The sequence below is a fragment of the Cyprinodon tularosa genome, unplaced genomic scaffold (genome assembly GCF_016077235.1).
Source record: "Cyprinodon tularosa strain WSP-4 unplaced genomic scaffold, ASM1607723v1 ctg292, whole genome shotgun sequence".
Lineage (NCBI taxonomy): Eukaryota > Metazoa > Chordata > Actinopteri > Cyprinodontiformes > Cyprinodontidae > Cyprinodon > Cyprinodon tularosa.
Genome location: NW_024038999.1, coordinates 381,851 through 401,483, shown reverse-complemented (window position 1 = coordinate 401,483; position 19,633 = coordinate 381,851). Strand labels below are relative to the sequence as shown.

General features: G+C 38.8%; 1 protein-coding gene across 2 annotated transcripts in view; it reads left to right on the top strand.

Annotated features, from left to right (window-relative positions):
- Positions 1-19,633, top strand: part of LOC119787297 (arf-GAP with dual PH domain-containing protein 1) — a 45,488-nt gene that overhangs the window by 1,907 nt on the left and 23,948 nt on the right. For both annotated transcript variants that reach the window (XM_038291076.1, XM_038291075.1), the window contains exons 2-3: positions 13,703-13,830; positions 18,477-18,568. In XM_038291076.1, the coding sequence (XP_038147004.1) occupies positions 13,703-13,830; positions 18,477-18,568 (220 nt within the window). The remainder of the gene's footprint in view (positions 1-13,702; positions 13,831-18,476; positions 18,569-19,633) is intronic.

The following is a 19,633-nucleotide window of genomic DNA, read 5'->3' as shown; positions in this document are numbered from 1 at the left end:
TTTGATCTGGTTAAACTGTAAAGTGAGTTGAGATGACGTGTTGTGAATTGGCGCCATAGAAATAAACTGAATTGAATTAAAGATGTTGAATTTGTATCTTATGAGCGCAAACCCTCCGATTAATTCTAAAGTGCTTTACCTAAGAGGACATAACTGTGAGAAAAAGTTTTGATGGATAAAACTTGGTTATAGTTTAGTAATTGAGACTACTTAGTTTAAGGGTTGCATGACCTTAAATGAAGAATGTGGATGTTCTTTGCAGGGTCTTGGCAAAATTCCCTGGACCTTTTGATAACACCATGGGATGCTAGACTGTGGGAGGCTTTCAGCATGCCTGTGCAAAATTGTGTTTCAAGGGTGTAGTCATTTATCACTGCGGTGGCATCTACTCAACGCTTAGAGTGGAGCAAGGCAGCCTTCTCCTGAAGCAGATCCATGGCACTGGATCCGTGAGTAGAGACATGACCCGGCCGTGTAGCAATAGAGGCAATGCAATTGTACTTGGGTGATGTGATCTTGTTGCATGCAGATGCTTCCCAATGAGGTTGCAGAGTTTTACCAGGGCAGAGACTGAGGCACAGCATTATTTATGGTCTTACATTATAGGTTCCTAATGCAGCATGCTGACAAATTCAGCTGTTTGTGGTCAGAGTTAAAGTCAGCATCTCTGGGATGAGGTCAACTTGGAAAAATGTATTAAGGAGTATCTTTTTATCAGAAAATTGTATTGATTAACCACGATACCCTATAACCACTTTCATTTGGCTTGTGTTTTTTTATCACCTTTCAATGATCAGGGCTGTGATCTGGGAGCTTTTTGCTCAGGGAACATATATGGTCAGTGTGACACAGCTGTCTGAAGAAGAAGGTTCTTTTTTTCACTGAAGACATTTCTGGTGATCTGATATTTATAATGGTTCTATCTGCTGCGCATGGGTGGTTCTAGACAGTTTCCAATGGGGGCCATTGCCCCTGTAGACCCTGCCCTGGCCCCTGCTATGGCCCCTGTGCTGAAGACACATACCCCATTTACACTACCCTTGAAAAACCGTGCCGAGACCGGTCCGAGCTCAGTAACTGAGATAACTTATGGTGTGTAAATGGAAAGCAAACTGAACTGAACTGAGCTAGACACAACCGGACCGTGCTAACTGCAGACCAGTTCCAGAGGTGGGCTCGGCTCGGTTTTTCCCTGACTCGGTTCTCTGATAACAAGAGCGCATGAGCAGAACCAGTCATCTCCGTCTGACTGCACATCCCGATTCACACTCCATTCCAGTAGTTGGCGGTATTGCCCCTCCAGAAACAGATGAACAACTTCTTCTTCAACTATAAACAAAAATCGAAATCTTCTCCACGCAAAATTTTAAATAATGGCATTTTAAACAATAACACCGAAGTACAGCAATAATAATCAAGCATAACTTTATGAATGTGACGAACGCCTCCATTTTGATTTGCTTGATTCCCTCCTTCTTTGTCTTCTTCTTCTTGTGTTTTATGGCGTTTGGCGAACAACTTTTGGTGCATTACCGCCACCAACTGCTTGATTTCCTCCTTTAATACTGGCAGTAATACCACAGATCGTCACTAGGAGGCGAGGAGTCGAGGAACCGAGATAGCATGATGGCGGTCGTCAGAACCAAGCTTGGCCTGATTAACTGACCAGTCTCGGCATGGATTGGTTTTTCAAGGGTAGCGTAAATGGGGCTATAATACTCAAGAAAATTCCAATGATAATATGTGCTAGAACAGACATGGTTACTGATTGACCCTTTGGATCTATTTCATCTTTTTCTTCGCAAATTCTGTTTTCTTCGTTTTCTTCGTCCTCTGGCATGGGAGCTGACTCATTTCTAGTCTGCCTGGCTGTGTGTTTCCTGGATGGGGCCGCCTTTTACAGCTGCTTTTTGTGTCTGTGCTTCTGTCTCCTTGAACCCCAGTCCGCCTCAGCAGATGGCCGCGCACACTGAGCCTGGTTCTGCTGGAGGTTTCTTCCTGTTAAAAGGGAGTTTTCCCTCTCCACTGTCGCTACAAGCATGCTTAGTGTGAGGGATTGCTGAAGAGTCAATGAGTCGATGCAATCAGCTGGTTTTCCTTAGATAGAAAACTTTGTATCAATTTGACTGTATGATCTGGTTGAACTGTAAAGCGCCTTGAGATGACATGTGTTGTGAATTTGGCGCTATATAAATAAACTGAATTGAATTGAATTGAATTTTACTAATGATTTAAAAACAAGGTGATAGCTTCCGTGGTATTTAGATCGGATCCCAGTTTTTATCTGCTAAATGTTTTTTATAAAAACAGAAAAAGCAAAAAATAAAAAAAAAGATCAGTTTTCTTGAGTTTTAATTCAGATTTGATTGAAAATGGTAATTTTAACTTAAATTAAGTCAAAAATCTGTACAATTTCAAAATAATGAATGTATTCTAAAATACATAGAATTTTAAATAAACCTAATTGAGTAGAAATTTCACTTCATGCAGCTATCTAATATATTTGAATCTCTTGCCCTTTTTTTTATTTCATGCTTTTCTGTGCCCCCATGAAAACATGCTGGCCCCCTCCTAGCCCCCTCCTGGCCCCCTGGTATATCTGGTTTTGAACCGCCACTGCTGCTGCATCTTAGCTTTTAAAGAAGAGATTCTCCAGAAGTGACGTTAAAGTCTGAGTTAAACGCTCTGGGACCTTATGTCTGTTGGTATTTCTCACGCAGCGACTGATATGTTTGTTCATAATTCAGAAACACCAGATATGTAAGTGATGGTGTATTGGTTTAAAAAGAAAAGAAGCAACAGGAATTTTTCAGAAATGGACTTGGATTGGAAGAAGGTAGAAATTGACTCTGAAGCCAGATCCAGTTTTACTAGCTGCTATCTTAGCTTTCTATCAGATACTTCCTGTTTTTCCAGACTGAGATGTTTATCACTTTCTGCTCTGGATGAGAATCTGAGCAAACATCGCATCACATCTTCAGCTATCAAACTATTCTGTTTCTGATTCCTTTGTAATAAAATTAGATCTGAACCTGAATGATAACTAATATCAATAATAAATCAAATGTTTTCATCATGTTTGACTTTATTCATGAGGCTTAGTTCATAGCAGTTAGGAAACCCTTTTCTTCCAGGCTTATATTCCATATCTAATGATCACAACATGAATAATTGATGCTGGTTTGGTGACTCAGTCCCAGTATGGAGGACAGAATACTATCTGGTTTGCTCTGGCTTTGTCAGTAGATCTGAAACCTTTCATCAACACAAGAGAGGAAGCAAATCATTTTACCAGACGAGGTTTAAGATGTATTTTAGGAGGATGTTAGTTATATATGGTTGTAGATTAAGGATATGAGAATAATAATCCACATTGTAAGAAACCTTTCAAGGTTATGCGAAAACTGTGAAAAAGCATCATTTCGTCCTATTAAGATGAACGAATAAATATAATAAGTAACAATTATGAACAAATGTTATAATAAGTACTTATTTAACAAATTATGAATTAAAAGTAAATAAAGAGCAATTTTATTTTATTTTTTTAGCTAGTGGTATTTTGAGTTATTTTACTTCATATCAGACTTAAATTTTAGATCAAATTTATCACTCATTAAAAACTGCAGCGGGATACATGTTTGCGCTGGTAGGGCGTAGCTTGTTATATAAAATGGTCACCATCCTTTCATATAGCCATTAGCTTATTGTTTACCATAGATCAACTCTTTGACAGCCTGTGAGGGGATCACACTGGTTGCTATAAGCATTAAGCTGTAGTTGTGATGAATGAATTGGAACTGCTGCATGATCTCGCAAAAGAACAGATTTTCAGGCCTATGGTGATTGTTTTTTTTTTTAATTATCCCCATTAGGCTCAGTTGTAGCAGAGACTACACCTACTGGGGTCCAACAAAAATATAAAAGAAATCAGTTGGTATAATCACAAATTAAAACACCCTGTCCAAAAAAAAAAAAGAAAGAAAGAAAACATCAGACAAGCAGCTTAAACTTTCCAAAAACAAAACAACCAGCTCAAGCTCTTAGATCCCATAGCGGAGAAATTCACTGGTCACATATTGGCATAATAATTAAAGAAGGTGCAAACAAGGAGGAAAAAGGTGCATTAAGAATAAACAATATATATACATTATATCAAGATAGGATTAAGGTGCAAGTGTACCTGTATCACACACAATAATAATATACTATCTAATACTATACTATATACTATACTAATAATACTGTACTATACAGTTATATTACTGAAACAGAGAACATCAGTCAACATTAAACTGTATCAGAACAACTGACTAATTAGTTACAACCAGTGGGCAACATAGGTAGAAGCTGATAGAAGCAGAGTGTCTATAGCAGCATGCTTATATTGCAAACTTTAGATGCAGGCCGAAATATTTCCATGGATTTTTTTTGGCCATTGGATATGGTTTCCGATATCAATATCAGATTTTGACATCCCTAGGTTTTTATTTGCCCACATGTATTATGTGTATACCTATTACACAATCAGACACCTAAGTTCCAGCATTTAAAACATTTGAATCTAGGATGTCCAGATCTAAAATAAAAAATATATTCGGGGCAACTAGGAGGGTTATAAGAGAGAATGGGGAACAGATGTGTGTTTTTTAGCTGATTTTCTTTGGGGAATAACCGTTACACTGTTTCTTTACATCATGCTCCCATCCATCCATCCATCCATCCATCCATCCATCCATCCATCCATCCATCCATCCATCCATCCATCCATCCATCCATCCATGGGCCGGAGGTGGGTTAAACCTTACAGTGAGAACTGTTTATATGTAAGGACAGAGTAATAAACTTCCACTGATAATATGCTGGTGAAGATTCTTAGTCGTCTAGGTCATAGTCATTCCAAAACAGTAAAGAAAAGAAAAAAAAAATTGACTTTTTTCCTAAGTTTCAAGACATTTCGCTTCCCATCCAGGAAGCTTTTTAAATTCAAAATCCAGAATTGAAAAAGCCTCTTTAAATAGATAGAAACAGTATGCAATAAAATATTTGCTTTGGATGTAATTTAGGGATTCCTTTTGGTAGAAAGTAAAGAATGTTTAGCATCACCTCTTGTGAGCTGGAATAAGGATCTATCAGTAACCTTGATAGTTAGGCAAAGGGATTTTTATGCTTGGCAGGGGATGATCAGCCACATAGTTTATTAAGTAGCGAGATCAGGAAGAGCCATACTGCTGAGAGCGAACCATCATTGTGGAGCATAAAGCGCAGACTCTGAGCTACATACACGTGTACAAATCCACATTTTTACACAAGCATATCTAGAAGATCAGTTTTTCAGCGTTGAGCGCGCACTGGACCATTCCAGGTGTATTATTTAAATTGACTTGTATACTCTGGTAGCCGAAGATAAGAATATGGGCTTTCTGAATGGAAGGGAATCTCTAAGTACCTGGAACCAAGCAGTATCAAACCTGTGACTAGTCATGTTTTAGTCATCAAATATCCACGTTTAGCTCATCAGTTTTCGTCATCATCATGAAAAAAAAGGAGGGTCAACTAAATAATTTCGTCATTGTCATCATTGACAAAAACAACACTGCAATTGAACCACAATATATTCAAAATTATTTAGAGCTTTTGACTATAAATCAAAGACATAATCAGGAAAAGTATCAGGTGATGCTAAATATATTACCATAGGATTGATAGTAGTACTTTCAATCAATCCTACACAGGAAGCTTCTGGCCCACTATTTCCGTCTGAAAATTACAACAAACTCATTGTTCTAATTATATTCCTTACAATGATTGTTTCATAATAACTTTCAAACACAAACAGACATGAATGAGTCTGAGGGCTCAATGTTAAATAAATGCCTGACTTCCATCAGGGGGAGGGGGATTTCAACGATGATGCAAGAACATAATTTCTTATTGCAATTTTCTGTAGGTTAAACAACATGTCACACTGTTCAAATACCAGGGAGTTTTTATGAACTCTATACAATGGCATAAAAGATGAAAATATTTTGAACGTCTTCATAGACTAATTTTAACAACAGTTGAACTACAAAACCTGTAGTTCTCTTTTGATATTGTATATGGGGTCCAAAGCTTATCTTGAGCAATTGGAATGTGTTCAAGCCAATTAACCAATCAAATCCAAGAGATAAATAAAAAATGGCAAGATTATATTTTATGAAATAATTTGCCTAAATGAAAAATCAAAACCCATTTAGATAAATAATTCTTAACCTTCTGTGATTCTTGAGTTAATAATTAAGGGAGGGATCCTTTTAGTTTATTTAGCTAGGTTAGGTTTATGAAGAGAATGGAGTGGGTAGCTAGTAGATGCGAGGGAACTTATTTTAAAAGACTCTTTAGCAATCAAATGTAATAAACATATCAGGAAACATAAAGGTTTATGTCCTATTTGTGTTTAAAGCCATCAAACTATATTCAATTTATTTAATCAGTGTTGCACCAATTCACATATATCAACTCAAGGCACTTTACAGAGACAATTTATTCAGGTCCTACGGAGTCAAGAAAATTCAACAGGAACATAAGGCAACGCAAGGTGAGTTTATTTATATAATACAATTCAGTACAAAGACTATTCAAAGTTCTGGTCTTGAATTAATAGATAGATAAAAATAAATAAATAAGAAATAAATTAGAAAAAAAATAAAAGCAAATTAACCATCGCTTTACAGCAAGAAGGTTCTTGGTTCGAGACCCGGAGGAACCAGGACTTTCTGTTTGGACCGTGTGGAGTGTCCATGTTCTCCTTGTGTCTGTGTGAGTTTTCTCCAAAATTCTCCGGCTTCCTCCCACTCCCCTCCTGCATGTTAGGTTGATTGGACATTCATTGCTCTTAGGAGTGAGTGTGGGTGGTTGTTCGTGTTTGCGTGTCCCTGTGTGACCCTGTGGACTGGTGGACCGTCCAGCGTGTACCCAATCTCTTGACCATGGACTACAGGGATAGGCAATGGGTGAGATGAAGATGAACATGATAAAAGCAGGTAGTACATTAAAAAAGTTGGACAACAAACTAATGATACCTCAGTTAACAGTTTAACAATTAAAGGCAGTTCTAAAAAAATTGGTTTAGAACTTTTCGTCCCAAAGTTTTTTCTAGACATGAACTAAATGCTTCTGCTTCATGTTTGGTTTTAGTTCTGGGTGTACAGATAAGGCCTGAGTGGTCTGGGATATTGATACACTGTTATGTACTTCTGTGCCGATCCATTCAGTGAGTTATAGACTAACAGAGGGATTTTAAAGTGTATTTTCTGAGCTACAGGAAGCCAGTGTAAGGACTAGAGAACCAGGTTTATGTGCTCTTATTGCTTAATTCTGGTGAGAACAAGGAGAGAAGCATTTTGGATCAGCTGACAGAGTTTTTGGCAAACCTATATAGAAGCGGTTCCATTATTCAATTCTACCAGAGATTAATGCATGAATGATGAGTTTTTCTATATCCTGGTGACATTAGTCCTTTAATCCTGGAAATGCTCATATTGTGATAGAATTACTCGGTAACTGCCTCTACGTGAATCTGAAGATTGAGGTCTGAGTCAATAATGACAACTTGAGTGATTTCTTGCTGTAGTAGATGAAGCTGTGAGCTAACTCTAGATCTATCCACATTTGTTCAAGATATTGTTACCCTGGTTTTGTTTTCATTCATTTGGAGAAAATTAAGGCACATTGATCTGTTCTTTGCATCTAGCCAACGCTCTGATGGGTTCATTGTCACCTGGAGACATTGTGATGTACAGTAAAGCTGTGTCTTCTGCATGGTTATGGTCTCTGATCTTGAACAGTACGAGCCCTAGAATGGAGCCTTGAGGAAACCTGCATGCGATTTCTTTTCTCTATTGACACATGAGTCCCTGCCATTCAAATAAGACATAGAAGCCCTGTTCTATACTTTGCATATTAGAAAAGGTCATTTCCATAGGTGGCTCTGTCTAGGAAAAAAAACTTCTAAGCAGAAGAATCAAAGAGAGTACATAAAAAATATATTTCTATACCTTATTAATGGACAGTTTCTTAATCTTATGAATTGCATCTCAACACATGTTGAAATTTGGGTTTGCTACCATGCAGTCATTATTAGCTTTTGTTGGCAACAATAAAAACATGACATGATCAGAAGTCGTCAAAAGCACTAATTGTGTCTTTGTCAGTTTGTTGGTTCACCAAGTCTGAGATCTCTAGGATAGCTCCAAGTTATTTTTGTAATTCACAGAGAATTTTGCCGCTAGTCTATTGTAGAGCAACCTGGTTCTGGAAATAATTTTGGTCTATCTACTTTGAGAAAGAGTTGAAGAACTGAAACCATTTAGCCATGCAGTCTCTGTTTCCATGCCTTCTCATTCAGATGTTTCCCCCCAATGTGGCCTTCTCTCTGTAGGTCCACAGGAAAGAGAATGTGTTTGAGGGTGAGCAGAGCATTTATACCGAGTACAGCAGGGACGCATCACAGGTCCCTGGGATGTGTTGAAGCTCCTCCTTGGTAATGTGCAGAGCAGAGCAAGAATTTTGCTTCATCAGTATTACAAATGAATATAATGGCTTATGGCTTAACACACGTTTGTACTATTACTTGTGTACATGGCCCTAATTAAATCCTCTAATAAAGACAAATTCAAATACATCAGCCTGTTTCCACTCTGGTTGCAGTTAATTAAATACAATTCAGTTTATTTCTATAGCACCAATTCACACCACATCATCCAAGCCAAATTAGAATTAAGAACTTAGCTTATCCAATGTGCACATTGTGTGACATCACCGAATGCATACTATATGCTAGTTTACACAGTGAAACCAGGTCATTTTATAATCAGTAGTAATGTTGCTGACCTCTGCACCACTCCCATCTGCTGTATATAGTGAACAGAGGCAAGTCTAGAAACATGGATCTGAAAACCCATAAAAGTAAACTGCTTTTGAATTTGCTTAGTCACTCTTACTCTCACCTTCCTTAACTTTACATTCCCCCTTCCTCCAACTTAGCTTTGCTGGTGAGCTCTGATGAGGCCACAGGGAGGCCGAGCTGGTAGCTTATACTGCAGGGTTTCTCTGTAGCTCAGCAGCATCGAGGTTTGTCCTCTGCAAAGGACACACAGATATATTATTCCCATCTGAGAAGCCTCAGCAGTCTCCTTCGATGTGATAAAGATGTTAAAGCGCAAAAACCGAAGGAGCTTTGAGGCGATGTGAGGCCAAGGCCATTCAAAGATATTACTTTATGGCTTATTGAACTTGTTGTAATGTTTACTTTGGGAAGGCTGCAGAAAAAATATATTGGTAATGTTTGTATTTCCTGCGGCTCCAGGTTTGCTTTTAATCTGTGAGAAACGGCTACAAATTAATTACAGCAGAGACATACTATGTTGCTTCGACAATAACAGAATGAGGTTATTATAAAAGTAAATCCTACCCATATAACCAATTTACACCACCCTCAACAACCGATCTGTGCCGAGTTCGGACCAAGCTTGGATCAGTTACCGTGCCAAGCTCGGTTCCTTACGACCATTTACAGATCACGCTAGCACAGTTCCTCGCCTCCTAGTGGTGATTAACGGTACTACTTCTCTCTATATTGTCTAGATTGATGCTTTTAAGTGATCTGACCTACATGCAGAAAACCACACAGAGAACCAAGGAAAGTTTAACAGGTTTTTTGAAGAGAACCACAGGAAGTTGTATCTGGAACTCAGAGAGCTGATGAACCGGAACTAGAAGTGAGAGGGGAAGTTCACAGAGGTTAGTTCAGTGGCTGTAGGATACTGGACTGAGTTCTTGAATATTGAGGAAGCGGGTCTCACGTTGGAGGTGGGTTTCAGTCTTTCACTTGAATCCAGAAAGTGTGGGTTTATCCAGAGGAAGGTCAACTCATTGGAGGGCGGACAGGTTGGTTTGGGTTGGACCCTGAGGAGCAATTAGAGCGGACTGCCACTTGGAATTCCGAAGGAACTTGAACGGGTTATGTGGAGATTTATCCCCTGCTCAGTGTGAACACAAACGATGCTTCCAGGGGAAGAAGGCCAAAAATCCAGTTTGCAGGAAGGTCTCCTGCCGAAAGGCAAAGACAAAAAACAATGTTAAACAATGAGAAACAAAGACTCAGGTTAGACTCAGCTAATCTCAGCTTGGCTAGAGTACCCAAAACTGGCAAACACTCTGGCGTCGAGGTAGTGACAGTCAACGGCTCAAATACTCCTCAGTGATGAACCAACGAGCCACAGGTGTGGAGGAGAGCCAACGAGGACAGGGCACCACCTGGTGGTGGAGGGAGAGACAAACACAAAACAACCCACACAAACTGGATTCCTAACATAGATGTAAACAAGCAAACAAACATGGAGGAGCCTGTAAAATTCCGGAAGTTATGTTTTGTTATCATTGTGATATTTCGTTGTTTGCGGAGAGTCAGGCAAAAAAGGCAGCCTTTTGTGAATTTACTTGACAGAGTCAGCTTTTGGGAATTGGATATAACAAACGATAGTTTAATCAGGGCTTACAGACGTTGAGGCTCATCACACTGCTAAGCAGAATCATTACTGGAAATCGTCAGGCATTATAGGGAAGCTAGTATTTTTATAAATGTCCTAAGTTTCATGATTACCGGGACTGACTGTAAGGAGATGATGTGGTCTGCTCATGAGTTGCTTGTTTTTTTGAGAACGAAGCCAGAACTGAATCATGCCGAGCTCTACTGATCAACTAGTACCAGTTTTGGGTACCGGTTGTGTCTGACACGGTCCGGTTCGGTTGTGCATGTCCTTTAAGTTATACATACTTATATATACATTTATATCAGTTCCCATGCTCAGTCGATCTTGGCATGGTTTCCAAAGCGTAGTAGAGGGGGCTAATAACTTCAGAATAGACCTGATGGTCAACTCCACCTTGTTGCCTGGCAAATTTCCGGAGTGAATTTCTTTTTTTTTCGTTTGCTTTTTTGGTACTTGCAGCATTTCCCCTTATTGTTTTTTTTTTTTTTTTGCAACATTTTCCCTTTGAATTAGTTTTCTTATTTTTATGTGTTTTGTAGTTTTCTCCAGTAAGCAAGATTGAAACGGTCAAAGTACAGGAATAGTGAAAAAAAAAAATTATCAGCATGACTTTTTTTAGTTTCATTTATCCTTTCTGCAGTTTTCATGCTTTTTTAAAATTATTTATAATCATAATCATTCTGGCACACTTAAAGACGCTTTTCTCAATATTTAAACTCAATGGTTCAGTGTTTCAATACGGTTTTTCACTAAGATTGAAATAAGAACTTCTTGGGCAAGTTGAGTTAATAAAATCAGGACAGTCTCTAGATGTATAAGATTATCAAACAGACTACAGAATAAATATGTTTGGGTTAATGCAGACAAAGCCAATTTGCAAATATAAATGTATCTTTTTTTTCCCTTTTGTGTTCAAAACCACCTTAAACAAAAAGATAAAAACACATCAAATAAAATCAGGGTCACTTATGGAAAAAAAAGCATTTGTAGCACATGGAGGTTCTACTCTGACGGTTAAACTGTAGTTACCAATGCCGCTAATTAATTGGCAGCAGGATGCAAATGACCCTTTGCATATTCATCCATATTCATCATGTACCATAACAGATTCTAAAATGCAGCAAGAGCCTTTTTGTCTGACTGCATATGCACTGTGGCTTATTGTATTTTTCTCTATTTTTCTCTATTTTTCTCTCTACAATGCAGGAGAAACAGCTACGTTTGTGTAGAAAGTTATCTTTCAAAAATCTGTAAAAATACAGTAGCTATCTATGCGTATTACCTTGAGCATTAACCTCCCTATGAAACATGGAGGCGGCAGCATTATGATGTGGGGTTACATTTCTTTAGCATCGACAGAAATTTGAAAATCACTTTTTTTCACCATGTCACAACTAAATCCTGCTTTGGGTTTATTTCTCAGATGATGTTTGACGTTATTGAACTAAAACTCATAGGTCCAAGGGGTTAAAATAATAGCAGTAAGTTACTGTGAGTGTTACAACACTTTCTATTTTAAGACCCCTCTCTGTTTATTTGTGCGTGCATTAGCATGTGTGTGGTAAATCAGTCAGTCATGGGACTTTGGTAATCTTTCTAAGTGCGGCCTGATCATCTATAAGCTCTGACTCACATAGAGATGACCTCACTGCTAAATGGCAGGTTTCCTATTTTGGTGTAAGCTGGTTTGTGTGTCTATGTCTCCTATAGAGGAGGCCTAACAGACCTTTAAAGAAAGACATCTGAGTCATTGATATGGAGGACTGGGTGTTTATCACAATCCAGAATGATTAAATGATAAACTGATCAAAGCTTTGCTTACTTATTTGACAATGAAAATCCACGCTGTGTTTTAATTTTTTTGTTAAATCCAGTTGAAACTTATGAGATATTTTATTCTTCAATTCCTTTTGCAATTATTTTTTCTCTCAAAATAATTTTGTTCTCTGCCTCTTGAATCGAAGCATTTTTTTTGAAAGTTTCAACCGCTCGTTAAGATATTTTCTACCCACTGGATTTCAGAGCAATTCTCTGACAGACATTTAAATTCAGACGTTCAATAGATGAGCATAGAGACATCCCATATTCTGTGCTCATCATCCATCCACTGTCAGTAATGTTGACTTTGTTCTTGCTACCTGCTGATAATTTAAACCCATAATTTCTTTTTGGGTATTTTTTATTTTTTTTGGGTTGTGGGGGGCTGAAGTGACTCAAATTTTCCCCTGCTGACCACCCACGATCGATGATGTTGTGCTTTGGTGCACCTTTCCTGCATTCTCTGACTGCTGATGAGTGTCTTGCAGTAGGCTGCTTGATGCATTGCGTTCGGTCCCACTTTCCGGTCACTTTCTTAGCCGATACACCAGTGTGTGTGGGTGGGCTTACATGAATGTGGCGAGTTTCTCTTTTTACTGTCGCCTCTACATTTAAGGCTTTCATGTGGGAGCCAGCATGTCTTCCTTCTGTGTGTTTGTTTGTGTGTGTGAGGTCTGTATGTGTATTTCTTACATTGTAGGGACCATTTTCCATAAATAAAATGCCTGCTCTTCATTTGCTGTTTTAAGGTTTGGTGTTAGGTTCAGGGCTAAGGTATGAATGGAGTTTAGGTTAGGCTTAGGATTAGGCATGAACATTTAATTGTAAGGTTTAGGGTAAGGATCATGGTTAGGCTATAGAAATGGGTTATAAATGAATGGAAGTCAATGAAGGGTCCCCACAAGAATAAAGGAACATGACTGTGTGTGTGTGTGTGGTGGGGGCTGGGGGGTAATGTAGCTAACCTGATAACTGCCTCAGCTGACCTCTGATCAGATCTCAGGTGGTCTGCTTCCTGTTAGTGTGCTACAGTAAATAGGATTTCCATGATATCTATCTTGCCACACTGCTCCTCCTTTATGAGATTGTACCCACCTCATTTTCTTCTGTCACCCCTGAGCTGCACTGGTACCATCTATCCCAGTATTTATTATCTAGACTTCATTATCCTATTCTCTTTGTTGTGGCACCCTATTCCTTTATGCTGTCTGTCCCATTTGCCACCATCCTCCTGCAGTGCTTTTATTGAATTCATTTCCTCCCTGTCTGAACTCTCACCTCCATGTTTGCTCACGTTGTGTCGCCTCTCTAATTCATTGCTCCCTTTCTTTCTTTCCCTCTCTCGCTCACAGAGCCAGACTGGGCGTCGCTGACTCTGGGTGTGTTCGTTTGCCAGGCCTGCTCACTCCTTCACCGGAGCATCCCTCACATCAGCCGGGTCAAGTCTGTGCAGGACACGTGGGATGACAGCGAGGTGGAGGTAGGCTGGAGGCAGCGATAATAACAACTGGAGTGAAGGGTTTATGTATTTTGAAGTTTTTATTATTAAAAAAACAAACCATAAAATAATTGTAGTGTGCATTTCTATTAACACCTCTTGATTAATTACTTTATAATCCATTTTCCCTTGATGTTTGTCCTCACCAGCTTTTCACAGAGACAGTTATTTTGCCTATTTTCAATATAATTTCAATAATTCTATTTGATACCGCCCCCTATCAAATTTATGTTAATATTTTTGAGATTGTCATATTATTCTGTGAAAACATACCTAACTGGATATGTGTTAGGACAACAAATTAAATTGTGAATGGAGCTCAAAACATGGTCAGATAGGTAACTCTGCATATATACGTAATACGTTCAATACCACTTCCATTAAAAATATACAAAAATAATTTAAATTCAAGGAAAACATATTTCAGTTAAAAACTGACTAAACTATTGAAACTAAACTTGTTGTTTTGTACATGAACTAAAGGGCTAAATGGGGGATAAACTAAAGGGATAAACGGGACTAGCCTACGCATTAGGGATGGAACGGTTTATGAAAACCGTCCGAACTTTTCGGTTCGACTGTCTCGGTTCGATTCGCGTGTGTTTTGTTCGGTTCATGCGCTGCTCCTTTTTCCTCATAGGCGAAGAGTTTACACTCCAGAGCAGAAGGTGGCGGTACTGCGACCAAAGCCAACCACCAGTAGTAAACAAGAAGAAGAAGCGAAGCAGCGTAGCCGGGTGTAGCAGAAAAAAATCAGTTGTTGTGGAGAATTGTGTGGTTATGGCGAGTGGGAAAGAACAGGAGTTGGAAGATGCGCCAGCAGCACTTTATAGGTCTGCTGTATGGGAGCGCTTTGCATTTAGAGTGACCTACGATGACCGCGGAAAGAAAGTGCAACAGTGTGCAAGCATTGTGCAACACGTTTTGTTTATGCTAACAGCAACACGACCAACATGTCAGGCTAACAATCAACATATACCGAACCCGAAAACCGTGACCAGGAAACCGTGAACCGAACGAAACCGTGGATTTTGTGAACCGTTCCACCCCTAATACGCGTATGCCAAGTTGACATCTCTGTGCATGCCTTTTGACTGTGGGTATTCTGGTCTGACAGGGTATGCTGATATGACAGAACACCACAACATGATCAGGAGACAAACATACAAACTGGCAAACTCTTTACAAACTGGCCCCAAGAGAAGGGACATAACTCAAACTGAAACTAACAAACAGAAACTACATCAAACAGCAGTAATGATCTGGCCCAGATAGCTGGACTGAACTGTATATAAAGCAGAAGGAGCAGGTGGATAAAATGAATGATAATTAGAGAACGGGAGGTGAATGAAATGAGTAATTAAATCAGCTACCGGAGCTGCGATCATGACAAAAACACATGTGGATGTTATATCAGTGTCTAAACCCTTTGTGAATTAAACCTTGTTTTAGATTTAAATAGGCAACAACAGACATGTCACCATGTGCTTGCTGGACACAACAGTAAACACATAAAAAATAACTGGTTTAGCCAATAATATTAATACCTAACACAGGGGTTCCCTAACCTATCTATTTCTTATTATATTCATTGATCATAAGAATATCAACTCACCATCTGCAGTAGTTCGTAGCAAAGAAACGGTTCAGGGTTTGAAGAAAGGGTAACACTGATATTCTAAATGTTGCATCATTAGTGTGAAATGGATAATCTTTTGTCAACAGTTAGGTCACCTTTAGATGACGTGTGTTCTGAATTGGTGCTATAAAAAAACTGAATTGAATTGAATAGACAGTAGACTGCCTCAGCACTGCTCCCCTCACAGAGCTCTTTAGGAGTAAAATGGGCATGGAGAGGGAATCATCCAGCTTAGATTGGGCTCACAATATATTCCAAAAAGGTTCAAAGCAATCCCCTGGACTTGGTTTCCAAGTTTGAAGACGTTTTGCTTTCCATCCAGGAAGGTTTTTCAAAATGTCAGAATTAGATTTCAGTTTGGGGCTACATTATATTTTTACGGGCCAAAAAACGAAAAGTGTTCTTCATACAAAAAAAGTCAACCTTCAAATAAATATGTACAGTTATGCACTCAATACTTGGTCGGGATTCCTTTTGCAGAAATGACTGCTTCAATGCGGCGTGGCATGGAGGCAATCAGCCTGAGGCACTGCTGAGGTGTTATGGAGGCCCAGGATGCTTCGATAGAGGCCTTTAGATCATCCAGAGTGTTGGGTCTTGCATCTCTCTACTTTCTCTTCATAATATCCCACAGAATCTCTATCGGTCCTTCTCCACAATCTTCCTCAAGGTCCGGTCACCTCTTCTCATTGTGTAGCGTTTTCTGCCACACTTTTTCCTTCCCACAGACTTCCCACTGAGGAACCATAATACAGCACTCTTGGAACAGCCTATTCGTTCAGAGATATCTTTCTGTGTCATACCCTCTGGCTTGCCTCTTGATGGCCTTCTGGACTGCAGTCAGGTCGGCAGTCTTACCCATGATTGTGGTTTTGAGTAATGAACCAGGCTGGGAGTTTTAAAGGCCTCAGGAATCTTTTGCAGGTGTTTAGCATTAACTTGTTGATTCAGATGATTAGGTGCATAGCTAGACGAGTCAGCTTGTCTGTTCCTGTTTGGCTGTGACTCCATCCTTGAGAGAAACATCAGCTGTGCTGCTTCCATCAACGCCCTTGTTTATAGATGCTGGAGATCAGCCTGTTTTCCAGTGTAGTCCTGTTTCTCTGACTGTGACTAACTGGATGTGCTCTCTTTGTCCTCTGACATGGGAGCTGGCTCAGAGCCAGTCTGCCTGGCTGTGTGTTTGCTGAACAGGGCCGCCTTTTACAGCTGCTTTTTGTATCTCTGCTTCTGTCTCCTTGAACCCCAGTCGGCCTCAGCAGATGGCCGCTCACACTGAGCCTGGTTCTGCTGGAGGTTTCTTCATGTTAAAAGGGAGTTTTTTTCTCTCCGCTGTCACTACAAGCATGCTCAGTGTGAGGGATTGCTGAAGAGTCAATGAGACGATGCAATCAACTGGTTTTCCTTAGATAGAAAACTTTGAATCAATTTCACTGTATGATCTGGTGAACTGGAAAGTGCCTTGAGATGACGTGTGCTGTGTATTGGCGCTATAGAAATAAACTGAATTGAACTTAATTGAATTGTTTAGAGACTTTTTTCATGATATGCTAATTTTTTTTAGATAGAAATTTTGGGTTTTCATGAGCTGTATGCCAAAATCATCCCTTTTAAGACAATAAAAGACCTGAAATATTCCGGTTAATGTGTAATCAATCTGAAATATTTTAATGTTCAAGTTTTATCATTACATTATGGAAAATAATGAACTTTATCACAATATGCTAATATTTTGAGAAGGACCTGTATAAAGTAGCCCAAAAACTTGTTTTGGCTTAGAAAACATGCAAATTGAACCAGAAGAACAGGTCTGCCCCTTAGGAATGGAGAGTCGTTTTGGGTTTTTGGTTAGACTGCAATACCTGATAATGGGCTATGCCTCTGAAAGGGGGGTTATTAGGTGAGATGTTTTGTCCTGTGCATGGGGTTGGGGGTTAGAATTATAGTGGGAAGGAATCAACTCTATCGCTGCATTGTAGGTTTTTGAAAGCTGAAACCTGGGTCCACCCTTTTTTTTCTTTCTTAACATATATGGCTTCCTTCACGCCCCTTTCAAACCACCTGTCTTCTTTGTCCGAAATGTGAACATTCTGGTCCTCAAACGAGTGTCCCTTGTCCTTAATGTGCAAGTGGACAACACAGTCCTGTCCAGAGAAGGTAGCTCTTCTGTGTTGGGCCATGCGTCGGTGGAGAGGTAAGTTTGGTGTCTCCAGTATAAAAATCTGAGCATTCTTTACTGCATTTAACTGCTTACACCACTGCGCTCATCTTAGGTCTGGGGCTTTTGTCTTTAAGATGCACTAGTCTCTGTTTAAGGGTCTTGTTTGGTTCCCAAACAAGACTCTGCTAGTTCCTCAGCAGAGTCCTCCGAAGTCCAGTGGTACTTTTTTGGAATGACTATGACCCGGATGACTGAGAATCTTCACCAGCTCGAGATATATAGTTGGATAACAATGCTGGAAATGAGTTTAGGGGATTTAATTCATTTTTGTATTTCTTCAAACCTGCTTTTTTGACCGCTCAATTAAGCATTTCCTGTATGATCACATTTTCTTGTATCTCTCAAGTTGTTGTCTGTATACCTTCTATTATGATGGTATTTTGTTTAATAATAACAAAAATCTATCCTATTTCAGTTTTTATTTGAAAACTTTTTAAATAAACAGGGAGCGAAAAGTAGTGATCATCTGTCTGAGCGGTAAGTTAGACTAAGAGTTCACTATAAAGTCCACTATATAGTCCCTGCTGTATATAGTGAGTGAGGGATTTAGGGACACAGCCCTAAATCCCTCAATCTTTAGCAACCTGAAAGAAATGCCTTATTTTAAATATACATTTATGTATTGTTGAAATCTGCTTTGAGGCTTTTTATATTTCATTGTATTTTATGGATCCTCCTTTCCTTTTTCAGACTTAGGTCACTCAGGATAAAAATATAAAACCCTTTTTTACATTTAGTAGCTAACTGTGTCTCTTGTCTCTCCTACAGTTAATGGCTGCAGTGGGGAACAGTGCAGCCAAGGCCAAGTATGAGCAGAAGGTTCCTCCTTTTTACTACAGACCAATGCACACTGACTGCAAGTAAGCACAATTGATGCAATTGTGATCCTTTTCCTCTTTTACTTTGTTCACTGGTTTGTTGTGGCCGTGTAAAATAGCTTTGAACTTAGCAAAGCAAGATTAAATATGAGCTAGAACTAAATACTGTTCAATCTTAAATATTAAAACTGTGTTGAATTCTGGCCTTTTAAAGCCTGGACTATGAAATACTTGAAAATTCTAATATTTTGAGTTGTAATTCAACCTTCTGACAAATTAAATAAAAAGCATAAATCCTCTATAAGTTAAATTAGATTTTGAAACATAAGGCATTTCTGTATCATCTTTTTAAAGTTTTTTGTTCACTACATGTGCCTGATTGTGTAATATCACACTGATAATGTAAAGGTCTTAAATAGCTGCGGTGTCCGCTTTAAAGTGAAACTTTTAGGATTGAAAATAAAATATATCGACCCATAATCCTTCTCGATAGAATTGAACGTACGGCACGTTACATATATATATACACCCGTCTGTCACTTCAAGTTCTCTGTACCCACTGTAAATGTAATGACACCAAAAAATAACAGCTTTCGTTTGAATTGAGGTTTTGTGAAATGAGTCACTATTAATAAACAAAGCATTACAAAGTATTATTTTTGATGTACTTGTTGAATATTTTTGCTAAGAACAAAGCAGAACTATTTGTTATGAAACCAGTTTGAGCATAAATGAAGGAACATAAAACCAGAGGATGTTTTTAAATCCTTTCTAATCAGCACTTCATGTGAAAAGTGTAAGAGGCATTTGATTAAAGACAATTAAATAATATCTTTAATATTAAGCCATAGGAAGTTTTACTTTCTATAAAAAAGTTACATTTTCTTAACTGTGATAAAGAATTTCCATTTCCTGTAAAGTACCATAAACAAAAACTACATAACAACACAGTATGGGACTAAAACAAGCATAGAATATTCATTTTTTCTGTTTTAAGTTCTCTTCATGGCTTCCTTGCCATGCTGTCTTCCATTTGTTGTATGAGAACCACATTTTGGTAAGCGCACTGCTTCACACCTCATATTGTGCATCTGTCCTTGCTTCCTC